This window comes from Brassica napus, chromosome C7 (assembly GCF_020379485.1).
Source record: "Brassica napus cultivar Da-Ae chromosome C7, Da-Ae, whole genome shotgun sequence".
Taxonomy (NCBI): domain Eukaryota; kingdom Viridiplantae; phylum Streptophyta; class Magnoliopsida; order Brassicales; family Brassicaceae; genus Brassica; species Brassica napus.
In genome coordinates this window covers 31,821,363-31,834,641 of record NC_063450.1, presented here as the reverse complement: position 1 = coordinate 31,834,641, position 13,279 = coordinate 31,821,363, and the positions used below count along the sequence as shown (strand labels likewise).

Genomic DNA, 13,279 nt, shown 5'->3' with positions numbered 1-13,279 from the left:
AATTATATTTTTTATTTACATAATAGTTTGTAAAGAAATATTTAATGTGAATAATATCATAATTTTAGAAAATACTAAAATAAATTGCGCTGGTTTTCAACTTTCACAAATAAAAAATGTTATTTATAAACTTAGAAAAGAATATATCAAGAATATTCTTTTTTGGGAGAGAAAATAGAAAAATACATCGGAGACAAATCCATCTCTATTATGAAATTCTTCTATTTTAGAGAAAAAAATAGAGGAATACATTGGAAAAGTCTAAGGCATGGCCGACGTAAATGATCGACGTTGAGATTTCAGCTTTTCTGATTCTTACTATTCTAATGTTCCAATATAATTTGAATTTTCCCTTTGTTTTATAATATAATGGTTTAAAAGTATTTTTTGTTTCACCATATAAATTGTTTTTATATTTCAATGTAACTTTATATTTATTGGATATTGTAAGGCCAATTAAATTATGTAAATTGTTGTGTAATTGATTAAATTTATATATTAAATGACAGTTTTTTAAAGTAATAACTTTAAATATTACAGATTTTAATTAAAACTGATTACATTTTGAAACAAATAGAGTAATCTATAAACTAACTCTATACAAATATGAGGACAAAATTGTAAAGTGGTTTCACCTTGAATTTCTCTCATTCTGTGCATTCCTAATTGGAAGGAGATAATCAACATCTAATATTATGTTACTCTCAGTATATTAGAAATAGTCGAACCGTAAACCAATTAAAAATGATGTAAGGAAGATATAAAAATGTATTTCCAGTTATCACATATATAGAATCAATTGACAATAACTTAATTATGTCCTGCGTAGGACAACAGAGAAGAGTTTTCATACCTTCTAATATTATAATATCTGACTATATTAATGGCTAAATCAGTTTTCTCTAGCACAAATACTCATTCCATTCTTGGAGTTTAAACTTTTCTATCTGATGATATTAGTAGTTTGATCACAAAAAAAGAAACAGTCGAACTGTAAATTGTAATTGGAGAAAGAAAACAAATAAAAATCAGCCGAAGACTTTTAAGATATATGAAACAAAAATTAGAAATAGCAATTCTCTGCAATTAAAGAGTAAGGCAATAAAATTGTAAAAATACAAAATAAAACAAAAAATATACACAAAAAGAAAGATTTAGTAAAATAAAATCATAATATAATTTCCATAATTGATAGTGCTCAGTTACAATAAAAAGTCTAAATTTACAATATACACAATTTTATTTAAATCTTTAAACTTATTATCTAATTAAAATGATTCTAAAAAAAGTGTCAGCACGAAGAGTTAGGAAATATACGATAAAATATAATACATAACATTAAAAATACATTATCACTGATCACCAAAAAAACATGTTAGTAGTAATAAAAATGAAATGACAACACATTTATTAAAACCATAGAACGGCACGCAACAAAGTGTTATAAAATATACAAACTACAAATTAAATATGCTCAACGCAAACACACATAAAAATGAGACATCATATTTGGATATATTTAAATAAATAATTTTAAATATAGTATATTTTTGATAATTTTAAAATTACTTTAAAATAAATAAATTAATAAAATAGATTTTAGATTTTAAAGACTTCTAATTCATGTAATATTACAAAATTCAAAATTTGTTTGTTACAATTAATATTTTACCATTAGATATATTAAAATAATATTGTAGATCGATATTCAATTGTCAGTTTTCAAAATTCAAAATTTGTTTGTTACAATTAAGTACGTTTTTTTTTTTGAAAATGGGGTTTTATATTTTAAGTAGGTTATTGGAGTACTTTTTCTTTTCGTGAATTTATTCGAGATGAGATTCCGATCTTTTAAACTAAGATAATTTATGTTTAACTCTAAAATCTCGGACTTGATTCTTCATATTTTATTAGTTAATTGTGTTACATATAATAGATATACTTACTTCAAACTAAAAATATATAAAAAAAATCAAATTTAAAAATTAGTTATATATAATTTAATATACAAAAATTCACAAACAAATAAAAATGATAAATATAACAAATTTAAATATATTATCCACGCATAGCGCGGAGAAATAATATAGTTATGTTAATTGCACTAAAAGTAGATAAGATGAGGCTGCGAAATATTATATAATGTTTGGTATTAATGTGTTAGGTGGATGTTATTAATGTTAACATTAATTATAAAATAAATTATAATTAACTACTATGTACTTCTCCGTTTCATTTTAGTTGTGGTTTTAGATTTGAACACATTAATTAAAGAAAACATTAAATTTTGTATATTTACTAAATAAAAACATCCTTACTAATACACATATTCACATTTCAACAAATAGAAAATAGATTAAAATATAAAATTAATAAATTTTGCATTGAAATTATAAAACAACACTTATCTTGTAAAAAAAAATTTACTATACAACGATAACTAAACTGAAATACAGGGGGTAATATATATTTATTTATTAAAAAAATATTTATTAAGGGTAATAACGATTTTAACTATTTTGTAAAATTTTGAATACATAGAATTATTTCGCAACTAATAGTATAAATTTATGTACATATATTATAGATTGATGTACAAATATTAACGTAAAAGTCTGAACATCTTTCTTTCTTTTTCTTGTCACGAAGAGGATTTGAAAATCTAAATAACGTAATACGAAGTACAAATATATTCATTTTATGACAAAATGTAACGTGACTCAACATTTATTGATGTACAAATATTAATAATTTTTAACTACGTTAATATCTGTTCCGATCCGAAACAATTTTACTTATAACAAATCTCGAAAACCAACACAGAATAATCAAACAAGTTTTAAAAGTTCTACCATTTCCAAACCGAGCAAGTTTTCTCAGAGCTATTTAATAGAGTTACTAGATTTTGAACCGCGCTTTCTAGTTTTTTTGGATTATATTATAATTCAAAGTTGTATTATATCAAAAAAGTAATTTTTTAAAAAAAATTTAAAATTGTATAACCAATGAATTATTTTATTCAAAATTTTATATGTACACTTTTTTACAATTTTTTTTAGGTCTGGACATTTTATTTGAACAAAAAAAAGCTGAAATCACCCCAAAAATATAGGTTTGGTTCGTGTACGGATCCATACCTATAATATTCTTTTTTGGACTGCGATTTTTTGTTCAAGTATGGGTCCTATCCGAGCCTCGATCGGTACCCAAAGTATCCAAAATATTTTCTGTGTATTAGGTATATTTAGGTATCTCAAATATGTTTTCAGTATTATAGATGGTTTTCAAATTTTGGGTTTGGTTTTACGGTTATAGTTTTGGGTTTGGGTAAAATTTCAATTTTTTAAAAATATATTTTTTTATTTGACTAAAATTTTGGGTATTTTTCAGTTTCTTGGATCAGCTTTCGGGTAAATTTTTTAATTTTTAGATATTTATTTTTTTTGGAGTTTCTGGTTTTTTTTTCATGTTTCAGGTATTTTTAGGTTTTTAGATATTTTGAATCTTTTCGGGTTCTATATACCTGAACCGATCCGGATCCATTACGTTTAGATCCTGTCCAATAATATTTTTATATTAAGTTTTTAACGTTGTTACATAAACCGTGGTCGATGAAATATTGTTAGAGAAAAAGTATCATAGGAATAATATTTTGGGATTATAAATATTAAAAATATTGTATAGGTAGAATCATTAATGGTAGAATAATAAATAGTTATACATGGGTTCAACATTCTTCTTATATTAGATTTTTAGAATGATTTTATTTTAATTGTATAGATTTAATTTTTATTATAGCCGAAGTCTTAATTTGATATACATATTAGTCAAATAATTTATTTTTATGGGAAGCGACTAATTCAATTAAAATAAAATTTTAAGTATTTTTGTGAATAAAATATAATTATTTAAAAGTAGTAAGGTTACATTTTCTAAAAGTATTAAATGTTATAAGTATTATCATTAATTACACTATTTGATTAAAAGTAAAAAAATGTAATATATGTTTATTGTTAGAATATTTTGTTAGGCTATCCAATATTTGAAAATGTAGCTTAAATCCTCCGATTTTTATTCTAGACCACTTGGATCCTTTAAACTGAAAATAATATTTAAATGGTTAGTCATTATTGATAAATGTGTGAATTATAGTAATATATTTGTATAGTTATGATTATCGACTCCTTTTCTATTTAGACTAATGAATCTGGAACTGTGCTTGCCACCATGATCATGATCAGTGATTCTTTTATAAACTCCTTGACCTCTAAAACTTTCCTCATATTCACAGTTTTGTAACATATATACAGCAAATATGTTTGCATATTATTATTTCCTTTTCCCCATGACAATCATAATTCTCCTTCCCATGATCGTGTACAAAAAGGAGTCAATACCCAAACTCTTAACCAATCCCCAAGACCTTAACACATGATGGTGTGAAGAATTGGTATAAACTATGGTTTATACAGATATTTAAAACCATGATCGAATACAAAAATGAGTCAATATCCAAGACCTTAACCAATCCCCAAGACCGTAACGTACGTAGATATTTTAAAAGTTATAGGATATTATTTGATTTTTTTAATAGAGGTTAATTATACTTTTTGGTTGGATATATATTATAGATTTTATTAAAATGTTAGAAGATTTTATTTGGTTGCTTAAAAAGGGTTAGTTATCTTTGGTTTTATATTATAGGTTGGACTAAAAAATGAAATGGTGCAGTAACATTTCATAGGTAGATTTTTTAGATTTTCTTCCCTTTTAATAGTATAGACTAGATCTCGATCCGCGCAACCGCGCGGGTTTTTGTTTTCATTTAATTTTATATAAATATTTTGTTTTCAATTCTAAATTGGTATATATTATAATATATATGTGTCTATCAATTTTTAAAACATAATAAGTTTACGGTAAATTTTTTCATTGAATAGATTTTTTCAAATTTTACATGTATTTGTATCTTCTTCTATATATATATTTTGGATTATTATTTCATTATTAAAATCGTAATTATATATATAAAGATTAGTAAAATATTGTTTTATTGTCATATTCAAAGACATTGTAACATTTCACAAATTTAGAAAGTTTTTAAAAAATTAAACTTTTCGCTTCATAGATTTATATTATCGAGTAAATAATTAAACATTTAGTTTTTGTTTAATTTTTAAAATAATCTATATAGTTTAAATTAAAAATAAGCTATATAGTTTAAAATTTGTTTTCATTTGGTTTAAGGTAGTAAAGATCAATCATTGTTAGATAATATGATTTTTGTTATTTAAAAAAAAATCTTTATAATTTTTAAAGTTAACATCGACAAATATTTAAATATTTAACATATGGAGGTATAGTATTACAACATTAAATTATATTTATTTAATTTATACTATCTATAAATCCAATGGATCATCTATTGTTTAAATCCAATTATTTATAGCCCAATAAAAATTTCTGGTAGGCCCAAAATTTAAATGATAAGATTAGAAATTAAATGTAACATGACTTTTTAAGAAAATGTCCATTAGGTCCATTTCTTTAAAAAAATCACACATGAATCAAGGTTGTGACTTCTGTTTTAATATATAAGATTTTCATTGACAGTTTTAAGTTTTTTATTATTTTTAAAATAGTTTTTTACAACTAGCTAACTATGTTTATTCTTACAATTAAATGGGTTCCATAATTTTCAATTTCATTTTCCTTTGTAACAAGAAATAATTCTAATGGCAAAGAAATCCCAAGAAGAAATACGGAAAACAATGATTTTAATGGTAAAAGAGAAACAAAATGAAAAAGTTGATAGATCGTCACCTGAACAAAATGTTCTGGCGGACAAGCTGACACGAGGTGCTAGGACTTCACCATATGCTATGGTTTATGTTGATTCAGTTCTCCCGAGGTGGCTCTCGGATCAGGAATCTTCTTAGTTTCTTAGCCTTTTGTTGTAAAAAAAAAAAGAACAAAATGTTGAAGAATAAAATGAGAAATCGTGAGAAATCTCAAGAAAAAAATCTGGAAAACAAAATGAAGAACACGATCTCTTCATATCCGCCGTGATTCATCACCATCAGATTACTTTTTTGGAACTGCAAGGATAGTCGTGTCGTAAAAGTATATTTGATGTTTTAATTATTATATTGTATGGAGAACTCTTGTATGAAAATATGGTGCAATTTGGTTGAATTGAAGAATTTAAAAAACATATGTAAGTGTACACATGTAGTTTAAAGAACAAATGTAAATTGACATATGTTCAATTTGAAGTTAATGTACACATGTACACTTTGAAGTTAATGTACATATGTATATGTACATTATGAAGTTGATGTACACATGAAGCTAGCATGAAAACACACACACTAATCTGAAGCTCTTAAATAAGGTGTGAATGATGATATTTGGGAAGAATCGCGGCGTATATGAGAAGAATTGTGACCCAAAAACAATGTGCTCGAGATTTTCGTAAACTACCTTAGTAGCACAACCCTGTGTGTACATGGGAAGAAGGAAAAGAAATTCACATGTACATTGTGTTAACATTATCTTGAGTTCATGAAGTTGCAGAGACTTAGTTATTTAGATAGAAAACCTACAAAAAAAAACTAAAAATGTGTATACAATCACTTTGATGTATAATACAAAATTAGGTGTACACATGTACAGTTTGAATGTAATGTACACACGACTTTTCATTTTTCATTAATGTTGCAAAATTGCGAAAATAACATCTTCTTCTTCCTTTGGCATTGTCGACCAGAAACCCTAATTTCCGCCTATCTCGTCAATTTTCCACAATTCTTTACATTCTCAACTTGTTATTCTATGTATTTTTACCATATGTGATAGCTTTCAATCCTAATTCATGGCTTTAATCTTAAAAGTTCTAAACAAAAGTGATTTTTTTTGTTTCTTATTTGTTGAACGATTTGTTCCATCAAAAATATAGTTTGACATATCTCAAAAGATAAATTGAATAATAAAGACATTGATTATAAACATATTTTCTTTAAAAAAAGTTCAGAAAAAACAACAATCATTTTACAAAAAAGAAATAAAGAACTTAAGAGGAGGAAACGAAGAAAATGATACATGGGACTCATTTTCTTTTGTTTGTTAGGAAGAACCGTGAATAAATCCCACAAAAGTAAGATATTAAATAGTTAGGGTGATCTCATCTCTGGTTGAACTCTGGGTCAAGTCCCACCTAGTTTCACCTCTTTTAATGAATTTCAGTTGCTCAACAAAATAGTTAGGGCGATATCAATTAGTTATAAGCTTATTTAATTAGTTTATAAGGCCATGTTCGTTTGTACATCTGGAAAATGCATTCAGATGGTCCATCTAGATGTCTTATCCAGATGCTCCATCTGGGTGTCGTTTGTTTCTTCATTTCGTCCATGCATCCAGATGAATCATCTGAATGCAACTATGTTCGTTTGCTTTTCATTTTTTAACTTCCATCTACATCCAGTGGACTTGTTAATAAAATGATTAAAATATAATTTTTTACGTTTCAGCGGAAAAATAGCATTTTTACGGTTTTGGCGGAAAATATTTTTGCGGTTTTTGAAGAAAAATGTGTTTTTGGCGAAAAAGTGCATTTTCGTTGTTTTGGCGGAAAATACGTTTTTATGGGTTTGGCAGAAAAATACGTTTTGCGGTTTGGACGGAAAAAGTGTGTTTTACGGTTTTGGCGGGAAAAATGTTTTTGACGGGAAAAGTTTTTTTCCGCGATTTTGGCGGGAAAAGATTTTTTCGCGATTTTGGCGGGAAAAACATTTTCACGATTTTGGCGGGAAAAGCATTTTTGCGGTTTCGACGAGAAAATACATTTTTCCGGTTTTGGGTGGGAAAATACATTTTTCTGATTTTGGCGGAAAATACATTTTTTCGATTTTGACAAAAAATGTGTTTTCCAGTTTTGGCGGGAAAATGCGTTTTTCCGGTTTTGACGGAAAAATTCCGTTTTCCGGTTTTGGCGGGAAAATGCATTTTACGGGTTTTGGCGGGAAAATTCTATTTTTCGGTTTTGGCGGGAAAATTCTGTTTTTCGGTTTTGGCGGGAAAATGCGTTTTTCCGGTTTTGGCGGGAAAATGCGTTTTCCGGTTTTGGTAGGAAAATTCTGTTTTCCGGTTTTGGCGGGAAAATTGTGTTTTCCGATTTTGGCGGGAAAATGCGTTTTTTCCGGTTTTGGCGAGAAAATTCCGTTTTCCGGTTTTGGCGGAAAAATTGTGTTTTCAGATTTTGTCGAGAAAATGCATTTTTTCCGGTTTTGGCGGAAAATTGTGTTTTCCAGTTTTGGCAAGAAAATTGTGTTTTCTGGTTTTGGCGAAAAAATATTTTTTGCGGTTTTGGCTGGAAAATGCTTTTTGGAGTTTCGCGGGAAAATGCGTTTTTTGGGTTTTGGCGGAAAAATGCGTTTTTTTTTGTTTTGACGGGAAAATGCGATTTTTCGGTTTTCTCGAAAATTTGGTTTTACTGGTTTGGCCGAAAAATGTGTTTTTATGGAAATGTGTGTTTTACTCTTTTTTTGCGAAAAATCGCATCTTGCGGTTTTGGCGGGAAAATGTGTTTTCAGTTTTTGCGAGAAAATGCATTTTTTGGTTATAACAGAAAAATGTATATGCAAAAAATAGAATTTAGGGTTTGAAAATAATATTTTGATTTTAAAAGGTCATTTTGTCATTTATTATTTTGGACTGAACTAAATGCATCTGCATCCAGATGCACCATCAAGACTCACCTTCATTCGGGTGAGAATTTGAGATAAATTTTTAAAAATTCAGCTGGGTGATCCATCTGGATGTAGCATTAGAGCATCTCCAACCCCACTCTATAATTTACTGCAAAATGGAGTGGGAAATAGAGTAATAAACAAACAAAAAAATGATTACTCCATAAATGGAGTAATTTGTTTTTTGGTTGTTCATCCCTCTATTTATCACTCTATTTTGCAGTAAATTATGGAGTGGGGTTGGAGATGCTCTTATAATGCACAAAACGAACATCGATTTGCATCTTCACCCAGACGGATCATCTGGGTGAGCAAACAAACAGGGCCTAACTAAGAAATAAGTTTGGTTAAGAAAAATTATCTCAGTAGCACAAACTACTTGAGCGTCAAATAAACTCATAAACTGCTTCTGAATGTAATTTTTTCCTGTTAATAACGTCTTCATCATTTACGCAAATCTCGAGCACATTGTTTTTGGGTCACATTTTTATAAATGATGTATGAAATATTTGTAGAAGTTAAAGGACCTTTTCTCAATTAAAAAGTTGGGGTTTCCCCAAGTTTTTCACCTATAAATAAACCTCTCCATATTCGTATTATCTATCAACTATCTACCTATCTTAAAAATGGAGTCATTAAGCTTCTTGCTCTCTTTCTCATTCTTTCTTCTGAGTCTTTCTCCTCTTGTTTCATCTCATGTCACTAACCACGACGACTTTCTTAATTGTCTTTCTCGCCGGATAAACGACAATACCACCCCATCCAAAGTCATACACACCTCCAAGGACTCTTCTTTTTTCTCCATCTTAGATTCTTCCACACAAAATCAAAGACTTTCCGTTCCCACAACACCTAAACCGGTCTCAATCATCACTCCGGTTCAGGCCACTGACGTTCAAACCGTGATTAGATGCGCGCGGGTGCATGGAATCCATGTAAGGACTCGGAGCAATGGTCACGGCTACGAAGGTCAATCTTATGTCGCGTACAACAAACCCTTTGTTGTCATTGATTTAAGGTATCTTCGGTCTATAACATTTGACGTTGACAACCGGACTGGTTGGGTCCAAACCGGAGCAACTGCTGGAGAGTTGTACTATGAGATTGGGAAAACCACCAAAACTCTTGCTTTCCCGGCTGGTACTCACCCAACCGTCGGCGTGGGAGGACAGTTCAGCGGCGGAGGTTACGGGACATTGCTTAGAAAATACGGTCTAGCCGCGGATAACGTGATCGACGCACTTGTGGTCGATGCACGTGGAAGGATTCTTGACCGGCAAGCAATGGGCGAGGACTACTTCTGGGCGATTCGTGGAGGTGGAGGATCGAGCTTTGGCGTTGTACTGTCCTGGAAGATTAGATTGGTAGATGTTCCGTCGACGGTAACGGTCTTTAAAGTCAGTAAAACATCGGAGAATCAGGCCGTTCAGATCATCAACAAATGGCAGTATGTTGCTGATAAGGTTACTGATGATCTTTTCATCAGAGCAACTTTGGAGAGATCAAACGATAACACGGTTCAGGCTTCATTCAGCGGACTTTATCTTGGTCCGGTAAACGATCTGTTGGTGTTGATGGAAGTGAAGTTTCCAATATTAGGTCTTGAGGCTGAAGACTGTACGGAAATGAGTTGGATTGAGTCTGTATTATGGTTTGCTGATTACCCTAAAGGAGAATCTCTTGGTGTTCTTGCAAACCGGGAGCGCTCGTCTCTATCTTTCAAAGGTAAAGATGATTTTGTCCAAGAACCGATACCTGAATCTGCCGTTCGTGGGCTATGGAGGCGACTAGAAGCGCCTGAGGGCAGTCTTGCAAAGATCATCTTAACTCCACTTGGTGGGAAAATGAGCGAAATCGCAGAGCACGAAACACCATTCCCACATCGAGAAGGGAATCTTTATGAGATTCAGTATTTGGCTCACTGGAGAGGTGAAGAAGACAAGAACAAGAGGGAGACACAGAAGTATCTAAATTGGGTCGACAGCGTTTACGGTTTTATGACTCCCTACGTCTCGAAATCTCCAAGAGGGGCTTATGTTAATTTCATGGATATTGATTTGGGAATGTATCTTGGGAAGGAAAAGTCGAAGTACGAGGAAGGAAAGAGTTGGGGAGTGAAGTATTTTAAGAACAACTTCGAAAGATTGGTGAGAGTTAAAACAAGTGTTGATCCAACAGACTTCTTCTGCGATGAACAGAGCATTCCAGCACTGCTGGAATCCCTCAACGATATGTAAGAGATATATTTGCAACATCTAAGAAATCCTAAGTGCGTAAACCATCTGTGTGATTGTAAGATATGTGTGTGTTGAATAAAAGTTTCATGGTTTAAGTGTGATTGGTAAGTAGCTTTTCAAGAGCAAGCAAGTGAGACTAAATCTGAAACATCAAGTGAGATTAGTTAATTAGTCAAGTGAGCAATCTCTGAACCCCAAAAGAATCATAAAATATATTTATTCCATAACCTAAATCATGATCGCCCAGATGCACTAAGCCCATAATTACGGTAGTAAGATGATGTCTTAATTTCAAGAATCAATACCCAAAGGATTTTAAGATATGTATACGCTTTGTGATATTTCTTAAGCTTTGTATTATAAACACCAAGACCTCGAAGGAGTTGTAAACCGAACCAAACAAGTTTCGTAGAAGTCTTTTCTAGTTTTTCAAGAGTTAGCAAGTGGGGACTAAATAAAAAACATCGAGATTAGTTAAGTCAAATGAGCAATCTCTAAACCCCAAAAAATTTGACTATTCCTATTCCATAACCTAATTCAGGATCGCCCATATGCACTAAGCCAATATTTAGAGTAGTAAGATGATGACTTCACTTCAAGACCATGTAACTATAGCTACTATAAGTTGTTGTAAAGGATCTTGATGTTATAATTATATCTTCAAAATATACTTGAAGGTCAAATTCCTCCTTCAAGTTACAAATCAATTAATTAAACCATTATTAAAAAGAAAAATGGCTACTAAAAGGAACTCCAACTTTACTATATATTTTTTTTGCTTAAAATAGAATTTGGAGTAAGATTTCTCTAATCCTACTTCATTTTTCGAAAAAATCATTTTCTCATTAAAATGAAATTGTTTCATAAAGGGATTAATAAGTTTATTTCTATTCATTAATCTAATTTGAAAGAAATAATGGAGTAACATATTGAAGATGGACTGACTAGACATAACCACATGCATAACGTATTCAGCACACCAGAGGAAAAGAAAAATACAGCTCAATAAATATTTGAGGGAGAACTTTGATATCCAAGCTACCGTGGATCGCCCTTCAGCATTATAAAATAATATCTGGAAAGCTATAATTGAGACCCTAATGAATACTCAAGGCTATATAATAAGTCACAATAACCAGATAAGAATATAAATGTTAAATGTAAGAGATATGAGAAACGAATCTCAAGACCAGTTTTTCCTTACATTGGATATACTGTTGACTATTCAGTGGTTGGGCATTTGCATTATTTTTCTTTCTAATCATGTAAATATAATTAGAGACAAATCATAGATGATATCCTAATACAACTGATACCTTTGCAAGTAAGATTTAATAAAACAAGCTGAAATAGAGAAAAAGAGGGAGCTATATGAAAAATGGTTAGTACAGTCAAAAGGTCAGTTGTCAAAAGGTCATTAGATCCTTAAAACGCCTCCTATGTCCTTGCGAAGATATATGGTCCGAATGATAACTTCGGTTAAGATAACATAAACGGCGTCCAACTGTGGTTTATATGTTATGCGGGAGAAGTACAGTTTTGATAGAATAAATGATAAGAAATAATGTGACAGGTGAAAGAAAATTTCTGCGAATTTTCTAAATAAATATTTAAAACAGAGTAAAATACTTTTTGATTTAAATTCATAGAAAAAGGTTTTGGTATTAAACCAATTTACCAATTTTAGTGAGTTTAAGTGTTTTGACTAATTTCTGATTTAAGGTATATATGTTTTTAATATAGTTTTGATTATAGTTGGTGAGTGATAATCTTTAAAATAGTAAAACAAAATTAACTATCTATTATATTAATTGATAAGAACTTATTTACAAATATTTTAATTACACATACTTATAACATTTATAAAACACCACACAAATAGTCAAAACTATTGTTTTAAGAAAATGAAGAAAATATTATTATATGCCCTCTATTTTATCACAAGTATGTAACCTATATGTAATTGCAAAATATGCTTAGTGGGATCCTCGTGAATAACCAAATTCCAATTGAAATTATATCTTTATGATAAATCAATGGAACTTACGAGGAATCAATGAAAGGATACCAATTCAAATCCTGAATTTTTGAGAGAAATAGTGAAAGATATCAAGAATTTTCGTTATTTCTTAGATTTGTGGACCCAAATCAACTCAGTGGGATCTTTCATTCATATATGTTTCCACCAAGAACGTTTTATAAAACTCTTGGACCCTCTAATTTTTTTGATCCTACTTTTGCGCAATTCACAGGATTCAACAAGCAATCGATATTCCACGATCAACGATATAATAA

At 29.9% G+C, this 13,279-nt stretch overlaps 1 protein-coding gene across 1 annotated transcript; it reads left to right on the top strand.

The window, feature by feature from the left end:
• The first annotated feature begins 9,335 nt into the window (after positions 1-9,335).
• LOC106370158 (berberine bridge enzyme-like 28) lies at positions 9,336-11,085 on the top strand. Its single transcript, XM_013810220.3, has one exon. It carries the CDS (start codon positions 9,374-9,376, stop codon positions 10,982-10,984), a length of 1,611 nt encoding a protein of 536 aa, XP_013665674.1. The 5' UTR covers positions 9,336-9,373; the 3' UTR covers positions 10,985-11,085.
• Positions 11,086-13,279: the final 2,194 nt, after the last annotated feature.

What these genes read in the sequence shown, in the direction of transcription:
- LOC106370158 (XM_013810220.3), top strand. Translation starts at nt 9,374, where the DNA reads ATGGAGTCATTAAGCTTCTTGCTCTCTTTCTCATTCTTTCTTCTGAGT.